General features: G+C 35.6%; 1 protein-coding gene across 1 annotated transcript in view; it reads left to right on the top strand.

Annotated features, from left to right (window-relative positions):
• Positions 1-17921, top strand: part of HDX (highly divergent homeobox) — a 127215-nt gene that overhangs the window by 97474 nt on the left and 11820 nt on the right. Inside the window, exons 5-6 of the mRNA XM_047765092.1 lie at positions 1734-1941; positions 15882-15961. Coding sequence (XP_047621048.1) covers positions 1734-1941; positions 15882-15961 — 288 coding nt within the window. The remainder of the gene's footprint in view (positions 1-1733; positions 1942-15881; positions 15962-17921) is intronic.

Genomic DNA, 17921 nt, shown 5'->3' with positions numbered 1-17921 from the left:
AAATCAAGAAGGAAATTAAAAACTAGCTGGAGACAAATGATAATGAAAACACAACCACTCAAAATCTATGGGATGCTGCAAAAGCAGTGTTCAGATGGATATTCATAGCAATACAGGCGTTCCTCAAAAAAGAAGAAAACTCTCAAACTGATAACTTAACCCACCACCTACATGAATTAGAAAGAGAAGAACCAACAAATCCTAAAGTTAGCAGAAGGAAGGAAATCATAAAGATCAGAGAAGAAATCAATAAAATAGAGATTGAAAAAAACAATAGAAACATCAACCTTACAAATGTTGACCTGTGCAAAATACAATTAGATCTTAGAAAATGACAGTTAAATTCATCAGGTGGTTACTCCTATGCAGCTGCTTTTCCAAATGTGCTTTTTTTGCCTGAGCAAATGAACAACTCCCCTGGTATCTGGTATGCAGCTATTGATCTGATAATTTTTCCCCCTATACTTGTTCATAAAGACCACCAGAAACAGTTTGCTTTCAATTGGCCAGGCCAGCAATACACATTCACTGTTGTACCTCAAGAGTAAATAAACTCTCCAGCCCTATGTCCATGAGAGACTTTACTGCCTTTCCCTTCCACAGGACATCATGCTGCTATCTTTAACATTGGTGATACTCAGAAAAGACAATCCTGGACTTGGAGAACAGACTTGTGGTTGCCAAGGGGGAGGGGAAGGGAGTGGGATGGACAGGGAATTTGGGTTTAATAGATGCAAACTATTGCTTTTGGAATGGATAAGCAATGAGATCCTGCTGTATAGCAGTGGGAACTATATCTCATCACTTATGATGGAGCATGATAATGTGAAAAAAGGATGTATACATGTATGTGTGACTGGGTCACCTTGCTGTAGAGTAGAAAATTGACAACACATTATAAACCAACTATAATGGAAAAAATAAAAATCTTTATAAATTTTTTTAAGAAGTCAGTTTTTTGTTGTTGTTGTTGTTTGCTTTTTTTAGGGCCACACATGGGACATAGGGAATTTCCCAGGTTAGGGGTCCAATTGGAGCTACAGCTGCTGGACTCTGCTACAGCCATGGCAACACCAGATCTGAGCCACATCTGCAACCTATATCACTGCTTATGGTGATGCCAGATACTTAACCCACTGAGTGAGGCTAGGGATCGAACCTGCATCCTCATGGATACTAGTCGGGATCATACCCCACTAAGCCACAACAGGAACTCCTAAAAAAAAAAAGATTATAAAATTGGTTTTAAATCCAATAAAATGAAATTTTGGAATACTTGAGATATCCAGATAACCATAATGGACCCAAGCATTTACTAGAAGGCACATTTTCACCCAGAAAGAGCAAGATTGGAAGTGGGATGTGAACTATAGTTAGAGCTGCATGACTGGCCTCTTTTGGAAAAGAACTAATTACTGTTTATTTTGAAATATTTGGTGAATTATTTTTTCCAGAGAAAACAAAAACAAAAACAAAAAATTGCTCTGCAATGGACTGCATTTTGCTTGAAAGTCTGAATATTAAGATAAATATCATTTATTTTAATAAGATATTTTCAAATAAAAGCATAATTATTTTTATTTTAGCCTATTGTGTAGTAATCAAACTGTATTATTCTAGGTACCTATTTATTCTTTTTAATCATATTTTATGCAGCATTCATTCATTATAATGACCTGAATTGCTAAGGTTTCTATGTTTACAAAATTTCCTCTTGTATTTCTTTTACAAAGACTTGGATTGGGAATCGAAGAAGGAAATATCGCCTAATGGGAATTGAAGTTCCACCTCCAAGAGGAGGCCCTGCTGATTTTTCTGAGCAGCCTGAATCTGGTTCTTTGTCTGCACTCACACCAGGAGAGGAAGCTGGTCCAGAAGTAGGAGAGGATAATGACAGAAATGATGAAGTATCCATCTGTTTGTCTGAAGGAAGCTCTCAAGGTATTTTATATGTTGCACCTCCTAATGATAACTTTTGTGATTTTGATGCATTTTTACTTGCTCTTCAGCTTACTACACTTCAAATCTAAAGTTCTCAAGACATTTGGTTAAGTCTTTGAAAAGAAATAGACACATTTTATTTATTTTATTATACTTTTAAATAATAAGTATAAACTGGGTCACCATGCTGTACAGCAGAAAAAAAAATGTATTGGGGAAATAACAGTAAAACAATTTAAAAAATAAATAAAATATACAACATATTTAGATATATACATAATGAAATGATTACTATAGTCAAGCTAATCAACATATCCATCTCCTCACATAGTTAACTTTGTGTGTGTGTGTGATGAGAGCACCTGAAATCCACTCGCAAAGCAAATTTCCAGCATACAATATAGTACAGTTGACCCTTAAAAAACATGGGTTTGAACTGCACAAGTCCACTTATGTGCTGATTTTTTTTTCAATAAATATATTTGAAAATTTTTAGGAGATTTTCAAAAATTTGAAAAAACTTGCAGATAAACTGTGTAGCCTGGAATATCAAAAAAATTAAGAAACAGATAACATGATGCATAAAATACATGTAGATATACATAAAACACAAAATATGTGTTAATCAACTGTTTATGTTATTGGTAAGCATCTGGTCAACATTAGTCTATTTGTACTTAAGTTTCAGAAAAGTCAAAACAAATTTTTTGTCTTTTTAGGGCTGCACCCATGGCATATGGAGGTTTCCAGGCTAGGGGTCGAATTGGAGCTGTAGCTGCTGGCCTACACCACAGCCACAGCAATGCAAGATCTAAGCCACATCTGCAGCTTACACCACACCTCATGGCAATGCCGGATCCTTAACCCACTGAGCAAGTCCAGGGATTGAACCTGCATCCTCATGGATGCTAGTCAGATTTGTTTGCCCTGAGCCATGACGGGAACTCCAGGAATTCAAAATTTATGTGTGGATTTCCAACTGTGCAAGGGCTTGGTTCCTGCAACCCCCACATTTTTCAAGAGGTAGTTGTACAGTTAAGTATAATTATCAAGATGTACATTAGCTATCTAGACGTATTCATCCTATGTAATTGCAACTTTGTACCCTTAGACCAATTATCTCCCTATTTTTTCAGCCTCTCTATCCTAGTACCTACTATTTTACTCTCTACTTCTGTGTATTTGACTTGTTTTGATTGCATATATGTCACATATAAGTGACATCATGCAGTATTTTTCTTTCTATGTTTGGCTTATTTTAGTTAGCATAATATCCTCTAGATTCATCCATGGTGCTGCAAAAGGTAAGATTTTTTTAAAAGTCTGAGTAATATTACTTAGACACAGTAATATTCCATACACAGTTTCTTTATCCATTCATCTGTCAATAGACACTTAGGTTGTTTCCCCATCTTGGCTACTGTGAATAATGCTGCAATGAGCATGGAAGCACAGATACCTCTTTAAGGTACTGATTTCATTTCCTTTGAGTATATACCAAGAAGAGGGTAAGGTTTCTTTTTTTTTTTTTTTGTCTTTTTGCCATTTTCTTGGGCCGCTCCCGCAGCATATGGAGGTTCCCAGGCTAGGAGTTGAATCGGAGCTGTAGCTGCCGGCCTATGCCAGAGCCACAGCAACTTGGGATCCAAGCCACGTCTGTGACCTACATCACAGCTCACAGGAACGCCAGATCCTTAACCCACTGAGCAAGGCCAGGGATCGAAACCGCAACCTCATGGTTCCTAGTCGGATTCGTTAACCACTGCGCCACAATGGGAACTCCTGGTTTCATTTTTATAACTTGATATTTATCCGATCTATATTTTTTTTGTTTTAAGATATGTGAAGACAATGCCTAATTTTATTTTTCCAAATGGTTAACCAATTGTCCTATTTTTGAATAATCCAGCATGTTTCCAGTGAGTTCAAGTGTAGCTTTTCTATCAAAGATAGATCGATAGATGATAGATAGATAGATAGATAGATAGATAGATAGATAGATAGATAGATAGATAGATAGAAGGACACATTCACACATGAATTAAATTCTGGATTTCCTACTATCTTACCTTTTTTGGGTCTTTTTGTCTTTTTTAGGGCTACACCCATGGCATATGAAGGTTCCCAGGCTAGGGGGCAAATTGGAGCTACAGCTGCCAGCTTATGCCACAACCACAGCAACGTGGGACCCGAGCTGTCTGCGACCTACACCATATCTCACAGCAATGCTGGAATTCTTAACCCACTGAACAAGACCAGGTATTGAACCCCCATCCTCATGGATACTAGTCGGGTTTGTTAACCACTGAGCCATGACAGGAACTCCCTATTATCCTACTTTGATCTGATTGTTTATATCTGTGGTTTTATAAAATATCTGAAGATCTTACAGGGCTGTCATTCTTAGCTCTTGTAGCACACTGATTTTTCTAGGTGAACTTAGTTTTTACCTTTACCCATTCACCCTCTCCAAATTCATTTAAGAATTTTATTGTTACTGAATTGCATAGATAGTATAATGTGGGAAGATAAATGCATTTTACATATTCTGAGTTTTAGATAATGGCAGGACACCCCTATGGAGCTGTCCAGCAGACCCTTGGGGCAAGACATGAGAAGAAATGTTGGAATCAGCCACATCGAGGCCAATAAAATGTCTAGCCATAGAAATAAATGATTCAGTTAGGTGAGAAAATGGAAAACAAGAAAGGAAAATGGACTATGACAATACATTGAAAAAACATCTAGATTTCTGGAGGAGAAAAGGGAGCTACTGGAAGAGCATTCAGATATAGGAAAACCAAGGTAGTATATTATTACTAAAACCAAGGACAGAAAGAGTTTCCAGAAGGAAGAGAGTTCAGTATCTCAGTGGTGTCATAAAGGTTAAGTAGAAATTCCTTTTATATAAGGCAGCTAAAATGATCAAAGGTACATATGATAGATAGAATGATGGTACAAAAAATGGAGGGAGAGGGATATGGGGAGTTGTTATTCAACAAATATAAAGTTTCAGTTACAGAAGAGGAGTAAGTTCCAGAGAACTGCTGAAAAAACTCAATGCCTGTAGTTAGTAATAAGTGATTGTATACTTAAAAACTTAAGAAGGTAAATCATGTTAAGTGTTTGTAACAAAAAAAGGGAAAAGGAAACTTTTGGAGGTGATGGATATGTTTATTACCTAGATTTTGGTGATGGTAACACAAATGTATACATCTTCAAACTCATCAGATTGTATACATTAATTATGTGAAGCTTTTATATACAAATTATACCTCAAAAAAGTGGGAAAAAATAAAAATTTTAAAAGAAGAATGAGAAGCCATTGAATGGGGGTGTTTAAGGGTTCTTTGAAAAAGCAATTGTGTGCAGAGGACAGGCAAGCAGATTGTAGTAGGTTATGTAAGGAAAGGGATATAAAAGCTGTTAGTATTGACAGGACCTATATTTTAAGATGAAATGTTTGGAAATTTGTGTGAATATTCAAGTTCATTCTCTCCCCCCCCACCCACCATATCTGCCAACATTTTATATTGATGAAGATATTAACACAGAATTTAGTGTACAGGAAAACTGTGGTGCGGGGGTGGGGAAATAGACAATATTGCATCATTTACAAGCCCCTTATTTCTAATCCAGTTGGTTCATTAAAACATTTTTTGTATTCTATTATTCTTTACAAAATTGTATGTGCCTGAGAATACTTGAATATTTTCAGTGATTCATGAACTGATTCCTAGAGAATGAGGTCTGGCAGCTATTTGAGGGATAGTGGGGAAGTAGGTATTTGTTTATTTCTGTGGATGGGTGGAAGAGCTGTAAGGAAATATTCTGATAAAAGGAGATTACATAAACTCCTCAAGGGTAGTTTAATTCCCCAACTCACACTTCCACAGCTAAAAGGAAATTTTTTAAATAAGTAGTTAATGGAAAGAAAAAAGTGAGTTAATTTCAAGGTTGCTAATGGACCACTGCTCCCACAGTGGCATCCTTTGTCATGTAATAGTGTCCTCTCTGGTGCTGGCATCATAATCAAGATCTAGTGAAAAAAAGGAGAGAGAACTTAATGCATGAGTCAAAAAACACTTGATGGAAAATGAGATTGCCTAGAATTCCTTTTGGTGGCTTATTTTCCATGGCTGTATGGTTACATTTTCAATCTCATCAGAAATTACAAAAGAAAAGCATAAGAGAATTTTTAAATACTTAAAGTCTTTTTCTGTACAATTTTCTATTAGTTCTGTCCTCTTCTTATCCTCATTTTGCTGATGGAGAATAATAATCTGATTGATTTAACTGTATGAACTTTTTTGACAATTAAGTGAATTGTATCATCTGGCCTAAACTAATATCAGACTTTTAAAATATGCTAACCACATTCTCTTGCAGTTATGAAAATGTCAAATATATGTATCCTATACTATTTCAAAAAACCAACAGCTTAGAACTCAGGGTCTCTCATAGCATAGCTGTTGATTCAATAGGGTTTAGTTTTACTGTCTAAGAAGAAAAAATGTCTTTAAATAAGGACTCACAATGTACATGTTAAAAAGCAATTACAATCACTTTAAAATGTTCTATAAAAAAGCTCTACAAGCAAAAACAAAGATTATTTTTAAAACAGAGTAAAATACAAAGTTAGCCAAATTCATAAAAAAGTGATGTTGATCTTTTAGTAGTTTCAAGTGTATCATTTTATACTTCTGGAAGGATACGTACTTCCTTGTTACAGAGCTCCTGACTTACCTCTAACTTCTACCTTCTACCTCCCACTTTCACTTCTCTTTTGTCTTTTCCATGTTTGGAAGTGAAGTGAGAGGAGATGTGTTTGTAATTGATAAAGAAAAAGCTACCTGGATTCACCTCCTACCCAACTGCAAACTTTAACAAAAGTAATGGATGACTCAGCACCTTAATTTCAAGTTTGTGTCTACCAAAATATTTATGGTTAAGTGACTATCCTGAGAAGCAAACTGTCTGAAATATGGGAACAATTAACATATATAATGTTAAATTTTAAAACAAAACCTCTTTTTAACTATATCTATTATGGATGTGTGTATGCACATGAAAGATAATTCTGCCTGCAGTTACTTAGTGTGAGCAAGTGGCCACCATGTAGAGTGCCCTCTAGAGTTTTATAGAGTCAATTAATAATTCTACTTACTTATTTTCCATTTAGCAGAGCTGCTTTTCTTGAGGAATAACATACGCACTAACAATGTTTACTTTTCAAACTTTCACTTATGTGGAAGTTATCTGTAAGCAAAAGAAAATGTGTATTATTCAGCTGTATTACCATTTTGTCTTAGAAATCCTCAAAACAGTTTTTACACGCATCTTATAAAGGAGTCAAATGATGGATGAGTATGCTGCTTGTAAAGTAGGACTGTGTACCGAGTTATGAGCAAGTGAGAACAGAAATGTAAGACAAACCTGTAAGGAATGATACCAATAATGATCATGTTGATAAGCAATGTAACTCCTGTTCTGAAGGTATCCAGAACTAATATCAGCTCTGCAGCTAAATCTGATGACAATTTTCACTTCATTCATTTCATTTAGTTGCTGATTACATCTTAAAATACTGTGATTTGAAATGTCCAAATAATGAAAAAATTTCCTCTACCTAGGAACCACTCTTTTATATAAAAATTGAATTGAATTTGTGGTGAACTTTGCATTAAACTCTGGTACAGTTTGCCTGGTTATCTTTAATTCTCAATGTACTCATACATAAATTAAAAAATCAACAGTGTTTTTCTCCTAATCGTCCCCCATGCTTATACAAAGCACCCTTATATGTCCTGCCATGAGAAATAATGGACTCAAAAAAAGTCTTTAGGTGAACTGAGAACAATTTTTGTTCTGCTTTCTATGTTGAATTGTCCATTACCAAGGGACTCAGAACTTCCACTAGTATTTATCCAAATAATCTCCATGCCATGGCTTTGCAGAAAGAAAAGAAAGAAACATCACTGCCCTGTTTTTCTAAGGGTAGAAGTGGGGGGAAGTCTAAGACAGAAGATTATTTTATAGACACGCTATGCCACTTCCCCTAGCTCAGCAAAGAGAAGGTTTTAGTAGACTGATTTCTCTGAATTAATTTCTTTCATTTATTATTTTCTTTTCTCATTTTTAAACTATTGAGGTCTTATTAAAATTTCATTGCTATTTTATTTTTACTTAGTATGGCAACAAGGTATTGAATACTCATTCATATTTACAGTATGCTAACTTCTTTTTACAGTTTTGTTGGGGTATAATTGACATACAGCATGGTATGAGTTTAAGGTATACAACATAATAATTCTACTCACATATATCATCAAATTATTACCACAAAAGTTTTAGTGAAAATTACTCACCTCATGGAAACATTAAAGAAATAGAAAAAAATTTTTTCCGTGTTATGAGAGCTCTTAGGATTTACTCTCTTAACAATTTTCTTTCTTTCTTTCTTTCTTTTTTGGCTTTTTGCCATTTCTAGGGCCGCTCCCACGACATATGGAGGTTCCCAGGCTAGGTGTCTAATCGGAACTGTAGCTGCCGGCCTACACCACAGCCACAGCAATGCGGGATCCGAACCACGTCTGTGACCTACACCACAGCTCACGGCAACGCCAGATCCTTAACCCAATGAGCAAGGCCAGGGATGGAACCCACAACCTCATGGTTCCTAGTCAGATTCGTTAACCACTGAGCTATGACAGGAACTCCAACAATTTTCATTTATAGTGCACAACAATGTTAATTACCTTTATCACATTGTACAGTACATCCTTAGTGTTTATTTATCTTATAACTGGAAATTTGTATCTCTTTACCACCCTCATCCAATCTCTCCTCTCCTGAACCCCCTGACTCTGATAGCCGTAAATCTGATCTCTTTTTGTATGAGTTTGTATGTGAAGTATAATTGATGTACATCACTATGTTAATTCTTGGTATAAAACATAGTGATTCAATATTTCTGTACATTTCAAAATGATCACCATGACAAGTATGATTGTCACCTGTCACCATACAAAGATATTACATAGTTATTGACTAAATCCCCCACACTGTACATTTCATACCTGTAAGAAATTTATTTTGTAATTGAGAGTTTCTACCAATTAATCTTCCTAAACTATTTATCTCCTACCCTCACCCTGCCTCATCTGACAATCACCTGCTTGTTCTTTATGTGTAGGACTCCATTTCTTCTTGATTGATTTATTCTTTTGCTCTGTTTTTAGATTCCACATGTAAGTGAAAGCATGCAGTATTTGTCATTCTCAGTTTGACATACTTTATTTATCATAATACCCTTTAGGTCTATCCATGTTTGTGCAAAGGGTAAAATTTCATTATTTTTATGGCATGTATATGTTCCATCTTCTTTATTCATTCATCTGTCAATGAGCACTTAAGTTTCTTCCATATCTTGGCTATAGTAAGCAATGTTGCAATGATCATAGGAGCCATATACCTATTGGAATTAGTGGGGGTTTTTTCTTTGAAGAATACTCAGAAGTAGAATTGCTAGATAATACGGTAATTTTATCTTTATTTTTTGAGGATACCATTTTTTTGGTCCATGGTGTATGAAAGTTCCCAGGCCAGGGATAGAATCCAAGCCCCAGTTGCAATTTATGTCTACACACACAGCTGTGGCAACCTAGGATCCTTAACCCACACACTCTGCCAGCCTGGGGATCAAATCAATGCCTCAGCAGCAACCCAAGCTGTTGCAGAGACAACACTGGATCCTTAACCAGCTGCAGTACAGTGGGAACTCCAATTTTTTGATGAGTCTCTATGCTGTTTTCCACTGTTTCTGCCAGCACCAATGCACAGTCCCACTTATGATACCTGAGTGTTCCCTTTTCTCCACATAATCTCCAACAGTTTTTATCTCTTCTTATTTGATAATAGCCATTCTAACATGTGATATCTCAATGTGGTTTTGATCTGCATTGCCTTGAAAATTAGTGATGTTGAGCATGTTTCATGTGCCTATTGGCCATTTCTATGTGTTTAGAAAAATGTCTATTCAAGTCCTCTACTCATTTTTTAAAATTCTGTTGTTTGTGTTGTTGATATTGAGATGTATGAAATCTTTCTCTATTTTTTTTAATTATTTTTTATTTTTATTTTTTATATCCCCAATACATTATTTTTTTCTACTGTACAGCATGGTGACCCAGTTACACATACATGTGTACATTCTTTTTTCTCCCATAGTCATGCTTCATCATAAGTGACTAGACATAGTTCTCAGTGCTACACAGAAGGATCTCATTGCTTATCCATTACAAAGGCAATAGTCTGCATCTGTTATTCCCAAGTTCCCTATCCATCCCACTCCCTCCCCCTCCCCCTTGGCAACCACAAGTCTATTCTCCAAGTCCAGGATTGTCTTTTCTGTGGAAATGTTCATTTGTGCCATATATTAGATTCAAGATATAAGTGATATCATATGGTATTTGTCTTTCTCTTTCCGACTTACTTCATTCACAATGAGAGTCTCTAGTTCCATCCATATTGCTGCAAATAGCATTTTTGTTCTTTTTATGGCCGCATAGTATTCCATTGTGTATATGTACTGCGTCTTCCGAATCCGATGTTCTGTCAGTGGACATTTGGGTTGTTTCCATGTCTTGGCTATTGTGAATAGGGCCGCAATGAACATGTGGGTATATATGTCTTTTTTAAGGAAAGTTTTCTCCAGATATATGCCCGAGAGTGGGATTGCTGGATCATATGGTGGTTCTATGAATAGTTTTCTGAGGTACCTCCATACTGTTCTCCATAGTGGTTGTATTAGCATACATTCCCACCAACAGTGCAGGAGGGTGCCCTTTTCTCCACACCCCCTCCAGCATTTGTTATTTGTGGACTTATTAATGATGGCCATTCTGACTGGTGTGAGGTGATATATCATGATAGTTTTTATTTGCATTTCTCTAATAATCAGGGATGTTGAGAATTTTTGCATGTGCTTGTTGGCCATCTGTTTATCTTCTTCAAAGAAATATCTATTCAGGTCTTCTGCCCATTTTTCCATTGGGTTGTTGGCTTTTTTGTTGTTGAGTTGTACAAGTTGCTTGTATATTCTAGAGATTAAGCCCTTGTCAGTTTCATAATTTGAAACTACTTTCTCCTATTCTATAAGTTTTCCGTTATGAGAAACTTATAGCAAATATAATACTCAATGGAGAAAAGCTGAAAGCCTTTTCACTAAAATCTGTGACAAGACAAGGATGCCCACTCTCACCACTGTTATTCAACATAGTACTGGAAGTCCTAGCCACAGCAATCAGACAAACAAATGAAATAAAAGGCATCCAAATAGGAAGAGAGGAGGTAAAACTATCACTGTATGCATTCAACATGATACTAGATATAGAAAACCCTAAGGACTCAACCCAAAAACTACTTGAACTGATCCACAAATTCAGCAAAGTAGCAGGATATAAGATTAACATTCAGAAATCAGTCATATTTCTGTATACTAACAGTGAAATATTAGAAAAGGAGTACAAAAATACAACACCTTTTAAAATTGCACCCCCAAAATCAATTACCTGGGAATACACCTGACCAAAGAGGTGAAAGAATTATATGCTAAGAACTTTAAAAGATTAATCAAAGAAGTCATAGAAGATGTAAAGAAATGGAAAGATATTCCATACTCCTGGTTTAGAAAAATTAATAGCGTAAAAATGGCCATACTACCCAAAGCAATCCACAGATTCAATGCAATCCCTATCAAATTACCCATGACATTTTTCACAGAACTAGAACAAACAATCCTAAAATTTATATGGAACCACAAATGACCAAGAATTGCCAAAGCAATCCTGAGGAACAAAAACCAAGCAGGAGGCATAACTCTCCCAGACTTCAGGCAATATTACAAAGCCACAGTCATCAAGACAGTGTGGTATTGGTACCAAAACAGACAAACAGACCAGTGGAACAGAATGGAGAACGCAAAAATAAACCCTGACACCTATGGTCAATTACTCTTTGACCAAGGAGGCAAGAACATAAAATAGGAAAAAGTCTTTTCAGTAAGTATTGCTGGGAAACCTGGACAGCTGCATACAAATCAATGAAACTAGAACACACCCTCACACCATGCACCAAAATAAACTCAAAATGGCTGAAAGACTTAAATATAAGACAAGACACCATCAAATTCCTAGAAGAGAACATAGGCAAAACACTCTCTGACATCAACCTCACAGACATTTTCTCAGTCAGTCTCCCAAAGCAACAAGAAATAAGAGCAAAAATAAGCCAATGGGACCCAATCAAACTGACAAGCTTTTGCACAGCAAGGGAAACCAAAAAGAAAACTAAAAGCCATATTTGTCTGTTTTAGATCTCATCCCTTTTTTGGGTACATCCTTTGCAGGTACTTTTCCTATCCAGTAGGCAGCCTTTTCATTTTGTTGATAGTTTCCTTCAATGTGCAAAAATGTTTTAGTTTTATGTAGTCTCATTTATTTATTTTTGCTTTTTTTTCCTTGACTGAGGATGTATGTTAAATAGACTGCCAAGATTGATATCAAAGAACTTACTACTTATGTTTTTTTCTAGAAGTTTTATGTTTCAAGTCTCATATTTAAACCTTTAATTCATTTTGAGTTTATATATATGGTGTGAGCAAATAGTCTAGTTTGATTTTTTCTATATAGCTGTCCAGTTTTTTCAACACTCTTTATTGAAGAAGCTGTACTTTACCCATTGTATATTCTTGTCTCCCTTGTCATAGATTAATTGCCCATATAAGTATGGGTGCATTTCTGGTTTCACTGTTTAGTTCTGTGTTCTATGTATCTGTTTTCATGCTGGAACAATAGTGTTGATTACTGTAACTTTGTAGGATAATATGAAGTCAAGGAGCATGATACCTCCCATTTGGTTCTTCTTTCTTAAGGTTATCTCAACTACTTGGGGTCTTTTGTGTTTCCATACAAATTTTAGATTTATTTTTTCTAGTTCTTTGAAAAATGCCCTTTTGTTAGGGATTACATTGAATTTGTAGATTGCCTTTGGTAGAATGGTTCTTTTAACAATATTAATGCTTCAAACCCATGAGCACAGAATTTCTTTTCACCTGTTTGTGTCTTCTTCAGTTTCTTTCCTCAGTATCTTATTTTTTTGGAGTACAGGTCTTTTATTTCCTTAGTTAGATATATTTTCAGGTAATTTATTCTTTTTGAAGCAATTGTGAATGGGATTGTTTTCATAAATTCTTTTTCTGATAGTTTTCTGACAGTGTATAGAATCACAACAGATTTCTGCATATTAACTTTCTCTCCTTCAACTTTACCAAGTACACTGATGAGTTCTGGTGGTTTTGGGTGATATTTTCCATGTATGGTATATTTTCTATGTATTTCTTCAGTATTTTCTGTGAAGAGTGTCATATCATCTGCAAACTGTAACAATTTTTCTTGTTTCTTTCCAATTTTGATGTCTTTTATTGTTTTTCTTGTCTGATTGCTATGGCTAGGACTTCCAATACTATGTTGAATACTATGTCCAATACTTGGAATAAAACTGAATTAAAATGGCAAGAGTGCCACTCTCTGATGGGTAGAGTTGGGTTGCACAGTCTCTGATTGGAGGGCCCTGGGAGTTCTGGGTCTAGCACAAGTGCACTGGTGACTAGGGCACTCTAGTGGATGTGGTCATGTCCTAGTGCATCTGGGAGCTTGGGGTGTCCTAAGGCAACCACCTTGTTGGTGGGTGAGGCTGTGTCCCTGACTGACTAGCTGTTTGCCCTGGGGCATTCCAGAATTGGTGCCCACTGGTTGGTGGGTGGGACAAGTCCTGGTAGTAATAAGTTAGAGGAGGGATTCCAAAATAGTACATCCCAACACCAGAGTCGTTATGGTAGGATGAACTCCCCAAAATGGCTATTGTGATATTCTATGCCTCCCACATGAATTTCAATTGCCTCCTGCCCCTCCAGGAGGCTATCTATGACCAGAAAGTGTATCTGACCGAGACTGCTTTGAAATTCCTGCTTCTGCTTATGTCTTGGAGGGTGTGAAATTTTTGTGTGTGCCTTTTTAAAAATGGAGTATTTTTCCCACAGCCCTCTGGCTGTCATGAAAGTAAGCATTGATGGCTTTCAAAACCTAATTTTCTGGAGGTTTATCTTACCAGTGCAGGACCCTTGGGCTGGAAAGCCTGATGGGCAGCTGGGAACTTTTGCTCCTTGTGGAGAACCTCTGAAATTGTAATTATCCTCCTGTTGTTGGTCACCTTCACTAAGGTTATGGGTCTTGATTCTACTGTGTCTTTGGCCCTCATACCCCTCTTCTTATGATTCCTTCCTTTTACCTCCAGAAGTATAAGATCTTTTGTGCTAGTCTTCAGGTTGTTCTCATGGATAGTTGCCCTGGAAATAGTTGGCAATTTTGTTGTGTCCATGGGAGGAGATGAGCTCAGGGTCTTCCTACTCTGCCGTCTTGGCCACTCCTCCTACAGTATCAGAATATTGAATTTTGATCATAAAAGAAATGCATGTTCATTATAGAAAATATTGGGGAATATAATGGAAAAATTAGAAATAACCTTATCCCTCAGTGATATTCTTTCTTGAAATGGGTGTAGGAGAATATTTATGTCAGTGTTTTCTCTTTTCATATATGTAGATGTGTGTGTGCACTCATATACATATGCCTTTTTACAAAATTGTATTGGAATGTACTATATTTATAATTTATATAATCTATTTGAACATTATTTTATCACTTTTTTATTAAAATGAGCAATGCATGTTTATTGTAGGAAAATATTTAAATATAAATAAGCAAGTGGAAGAAAATAAAGAATTATCAAAGTTAGTAAATTAGACAAAATGAAGAATAATAAGAGTTGCCTGTAATTCCATTCAGAAATGATAACGGCATTGTGTTGGTGTAAATAGCCTCAGTGTTTTTTTCCTCCATAAAAATGTACCACTTTTTTTCTTTTACAAAATTGAGAATACAGTGTACCTACAAAGTAGATTTTATCACCTTCAGCTTTTCTCTTTCCAACAGATCATGAATATTTTCTTTATTATTAATTATTACTCTACTTCATTTTTAGGGGCTTTATAGTATTTATTATAAGGATAAATCCCACATGATTTATCCAAACCTCTATTGTTAAGCATATAGGTTGCTTCAGTTTTTTAAATTATAAACAGCACAGTGATAACCATTCTTAAATTTGAACCCATCCACACTTATTTCCACAGAATATACTGTTAGAAGTAGAATTTCCATTTGTGTCTTTTTATAGTAGAGAAATTATTTAAATGATTGTGAAAAGGGGAGGGGGAGGGTGTGGGATGGACTGGGAGTTTGGGTTGGGTAGATACAAGCTATTACATTTGGAGTGGATAAGCAATGAGATCCTGCTGTATAGCACACGGAACTATATCCAATCACTTGTGATGGAACATGATAGAAGATAATATGAGAAAAAGAATGTATATATATGTATAACTGGTTATTTTGCAGTACAGCAGAAATTGACAGTACATTGTAAATCAACTCTAATAAAAATAGTTAAAAAAGAAAAAAACCTTGTCAATAAAGTTTTAAGGGATGAAAAATAAAATCATGACCTCTTTTGGAGTTTCCATTGTCGCTCAGTGGTAATGAACCTGACTAGTATCCATGAGGATGCAAGTTCAATACCTGGCCTGGCTCAGTAAAGGACCCATCATTGCCCTGAACTGTGGTGTAGGTCACAGATGTGGCTCGGATCCTGCATTGCTGTGGCTGTGGTGTAGGCTGGCAGCTGTAGCTCGGATTCAATTCCTAGCCTGGGAACCTCAACATGCCATGCATGTGGCCCTAAGAAGAAAAAAAAAAAGAAAAGAAAAAAGAAAAGAAAAGAAAGAAAGAAATCATGACCTCTTTTCTCTTTGGTTTCTATAGAGGAATCCATTGATATTGTTCCAAATGAGACGAGGGCTCATAAGGAGGAGGACCACCATGCAGTATCTGCAGATAATGTGGTATGTACATTTTGAAATTTTTTCCTCATTACATGATGGATTCCAAGGGTTTGTTTCCAGTTGTTGACAATTTCAGCATTGTCAGAATAAAATCTTGCTCCACTTCAAAAACCAAAACAAATTCGTTACCAATGAAATAGTATATATTATAGGGTTTAATAAATGAAATTTAAAATGATGTCATTTGTACCTAATTTTTTTTTATTTAGGACTTTTGCCAATATAAAAACCTAATGCTTACTACAAATGTGACATTTTATACATGACTAGTTAATTTGCTTCCACACATTTAGCAAAGAGCAGATTTCTTCTCATTTGACAGATGGCAGAATCAAAACAGAGTTTAGTGTGAGATCATTGAGGAAAGGCTTTCTTAGTTCCAGAACTTGTATCCAAGATTCCTGACTCTTGAGTTCTGTGTTCAGACCATACCCATCTATAATGCATTTGGAAACTTCTCTTTAGGTAAATTGGACTCTCCTAGTATTCTTAAAAATTGCAGTAATGGAGGAAAGTCAGTATTAAGAAACTAAATAGCAAGCAGAGAGCCTACATATGGATTAACTTGGTTTTGTGAAAATATAAACATATTATCTCCATAATATACAGAGATGCTCTTTAAGCAGCTGTTTTAGCAGCATTTGTTTGTATTCTGAATCCATCAAGTAATACAAATATCAAGATGGTACTAATCTAAAGTGAGGCATAAAGGCAAATGTCATTGTGCTTTTGTTTTTGCTTTTGAATCAGTGTTTTATACTTGATTGCAACCTTTACAAATGATCCCTATAATGGATTTTTCTGTTACAAAATGGCCGTAACTTCCAGATTTATCCTGACTTCCATTACAAACATTATTTATCTGATGTTATCTATAATCCTGCCATATTCCCTTAATAAAAGTTGAACACATAAAATACAGTTTTGTTCATTTTTTTCTTAGACTACAACAATATATAACAGCATTTTTCACATGCAGAATGTAGTTTACGATTGCATTTTACTGATTTCAGTCCTGATTTAAATTGATGTTTGATCTTTCTAACACTACATTCAATGGGCAAATAGTAAAACAAGCTTTTATTTTGAGGCAGAGTTGTGTTTTCATTATATAACTAGGAATAATTGTTTCCCACAAATATTAATTGTGCTAATGTACTTTAACTCCACCAAGTAAATAATCTCCTTTGCTCTAGATTTGAGTTATGCTCTACCAATTGTATATTATTATTTACAAATTGGAACCCCCTTTCCCCTGAAGACATGCTCATTTTTAGTCTGAATTTCTCAGCATTGGATCTCTCCTGTGGCAGATATTTGAAGATAATAAATGAAGTCATGGCATGGGCTGACTCACAGTCTCTTAGGCACCTAATTTTTCAAGAACAATTGATTTTCAGAGAAAAAACTACAAACTTTCAAAGGTTGATCTCCTCTGTCTGTAACTTTTGAGAGTTCCCAATTATTCATGATGACAAATCAGAAAGACATACAAGATCTATTTCTATGCATAAATCTATACATTTGCACTTGGGGCCTTCCTGCTTGAATTACTTTAGCTTTTTTTCCCCGCAGACCAATCCAAATAGAAAATCTAAAAAACAGCATCAAAAAAGAATTATCAAATCTGAGTTCTGGTGAGAGCCAACATGATTAAGCCCCAAGTTTATAGTGATTATAATAGAAAATAAAGCATTAGATTCATCTCCAGGCAGCAATAGAAAGCAATTTCATTGCTGCTGTCCGCCTGACTCAGAAGTCTGCAGGTCACAAACCCTGTTATGGCATTGAATCCTCATAGACAATATATCAAATATGATCATTAAAAGTTGGTTATGATTTTTAATCACAACATATATTGCTGGGTAGGAAACTTGATTTCAAATTCTGCCTACACACATGTTGCTGTTAATGTGATTGTTCTTAAAAGACTGCCTAGTGACCAACTCTAGCTTAGCTT

This window comes from Phacochoerus africanus, chromosome X (genome assembly GCF_016906955.1).
Source record: "Phacochoerus africanus isolate WHEZ1 chromosome X, ROS_Pafr_v1, whole genome shotgun sequence".
Taxonomy (NCBI): domain Eukaryota; kingdom Metazoa; phylum Chordata; class Mammalia; order Artiodactyla; family Suidae; genus Phacochoerus; species Phacochoerus africanus.
Note: the sequence above shows the minus strand (reverse complement) of the source record. Positions and strands in the feature narration are given on the sequence as shown.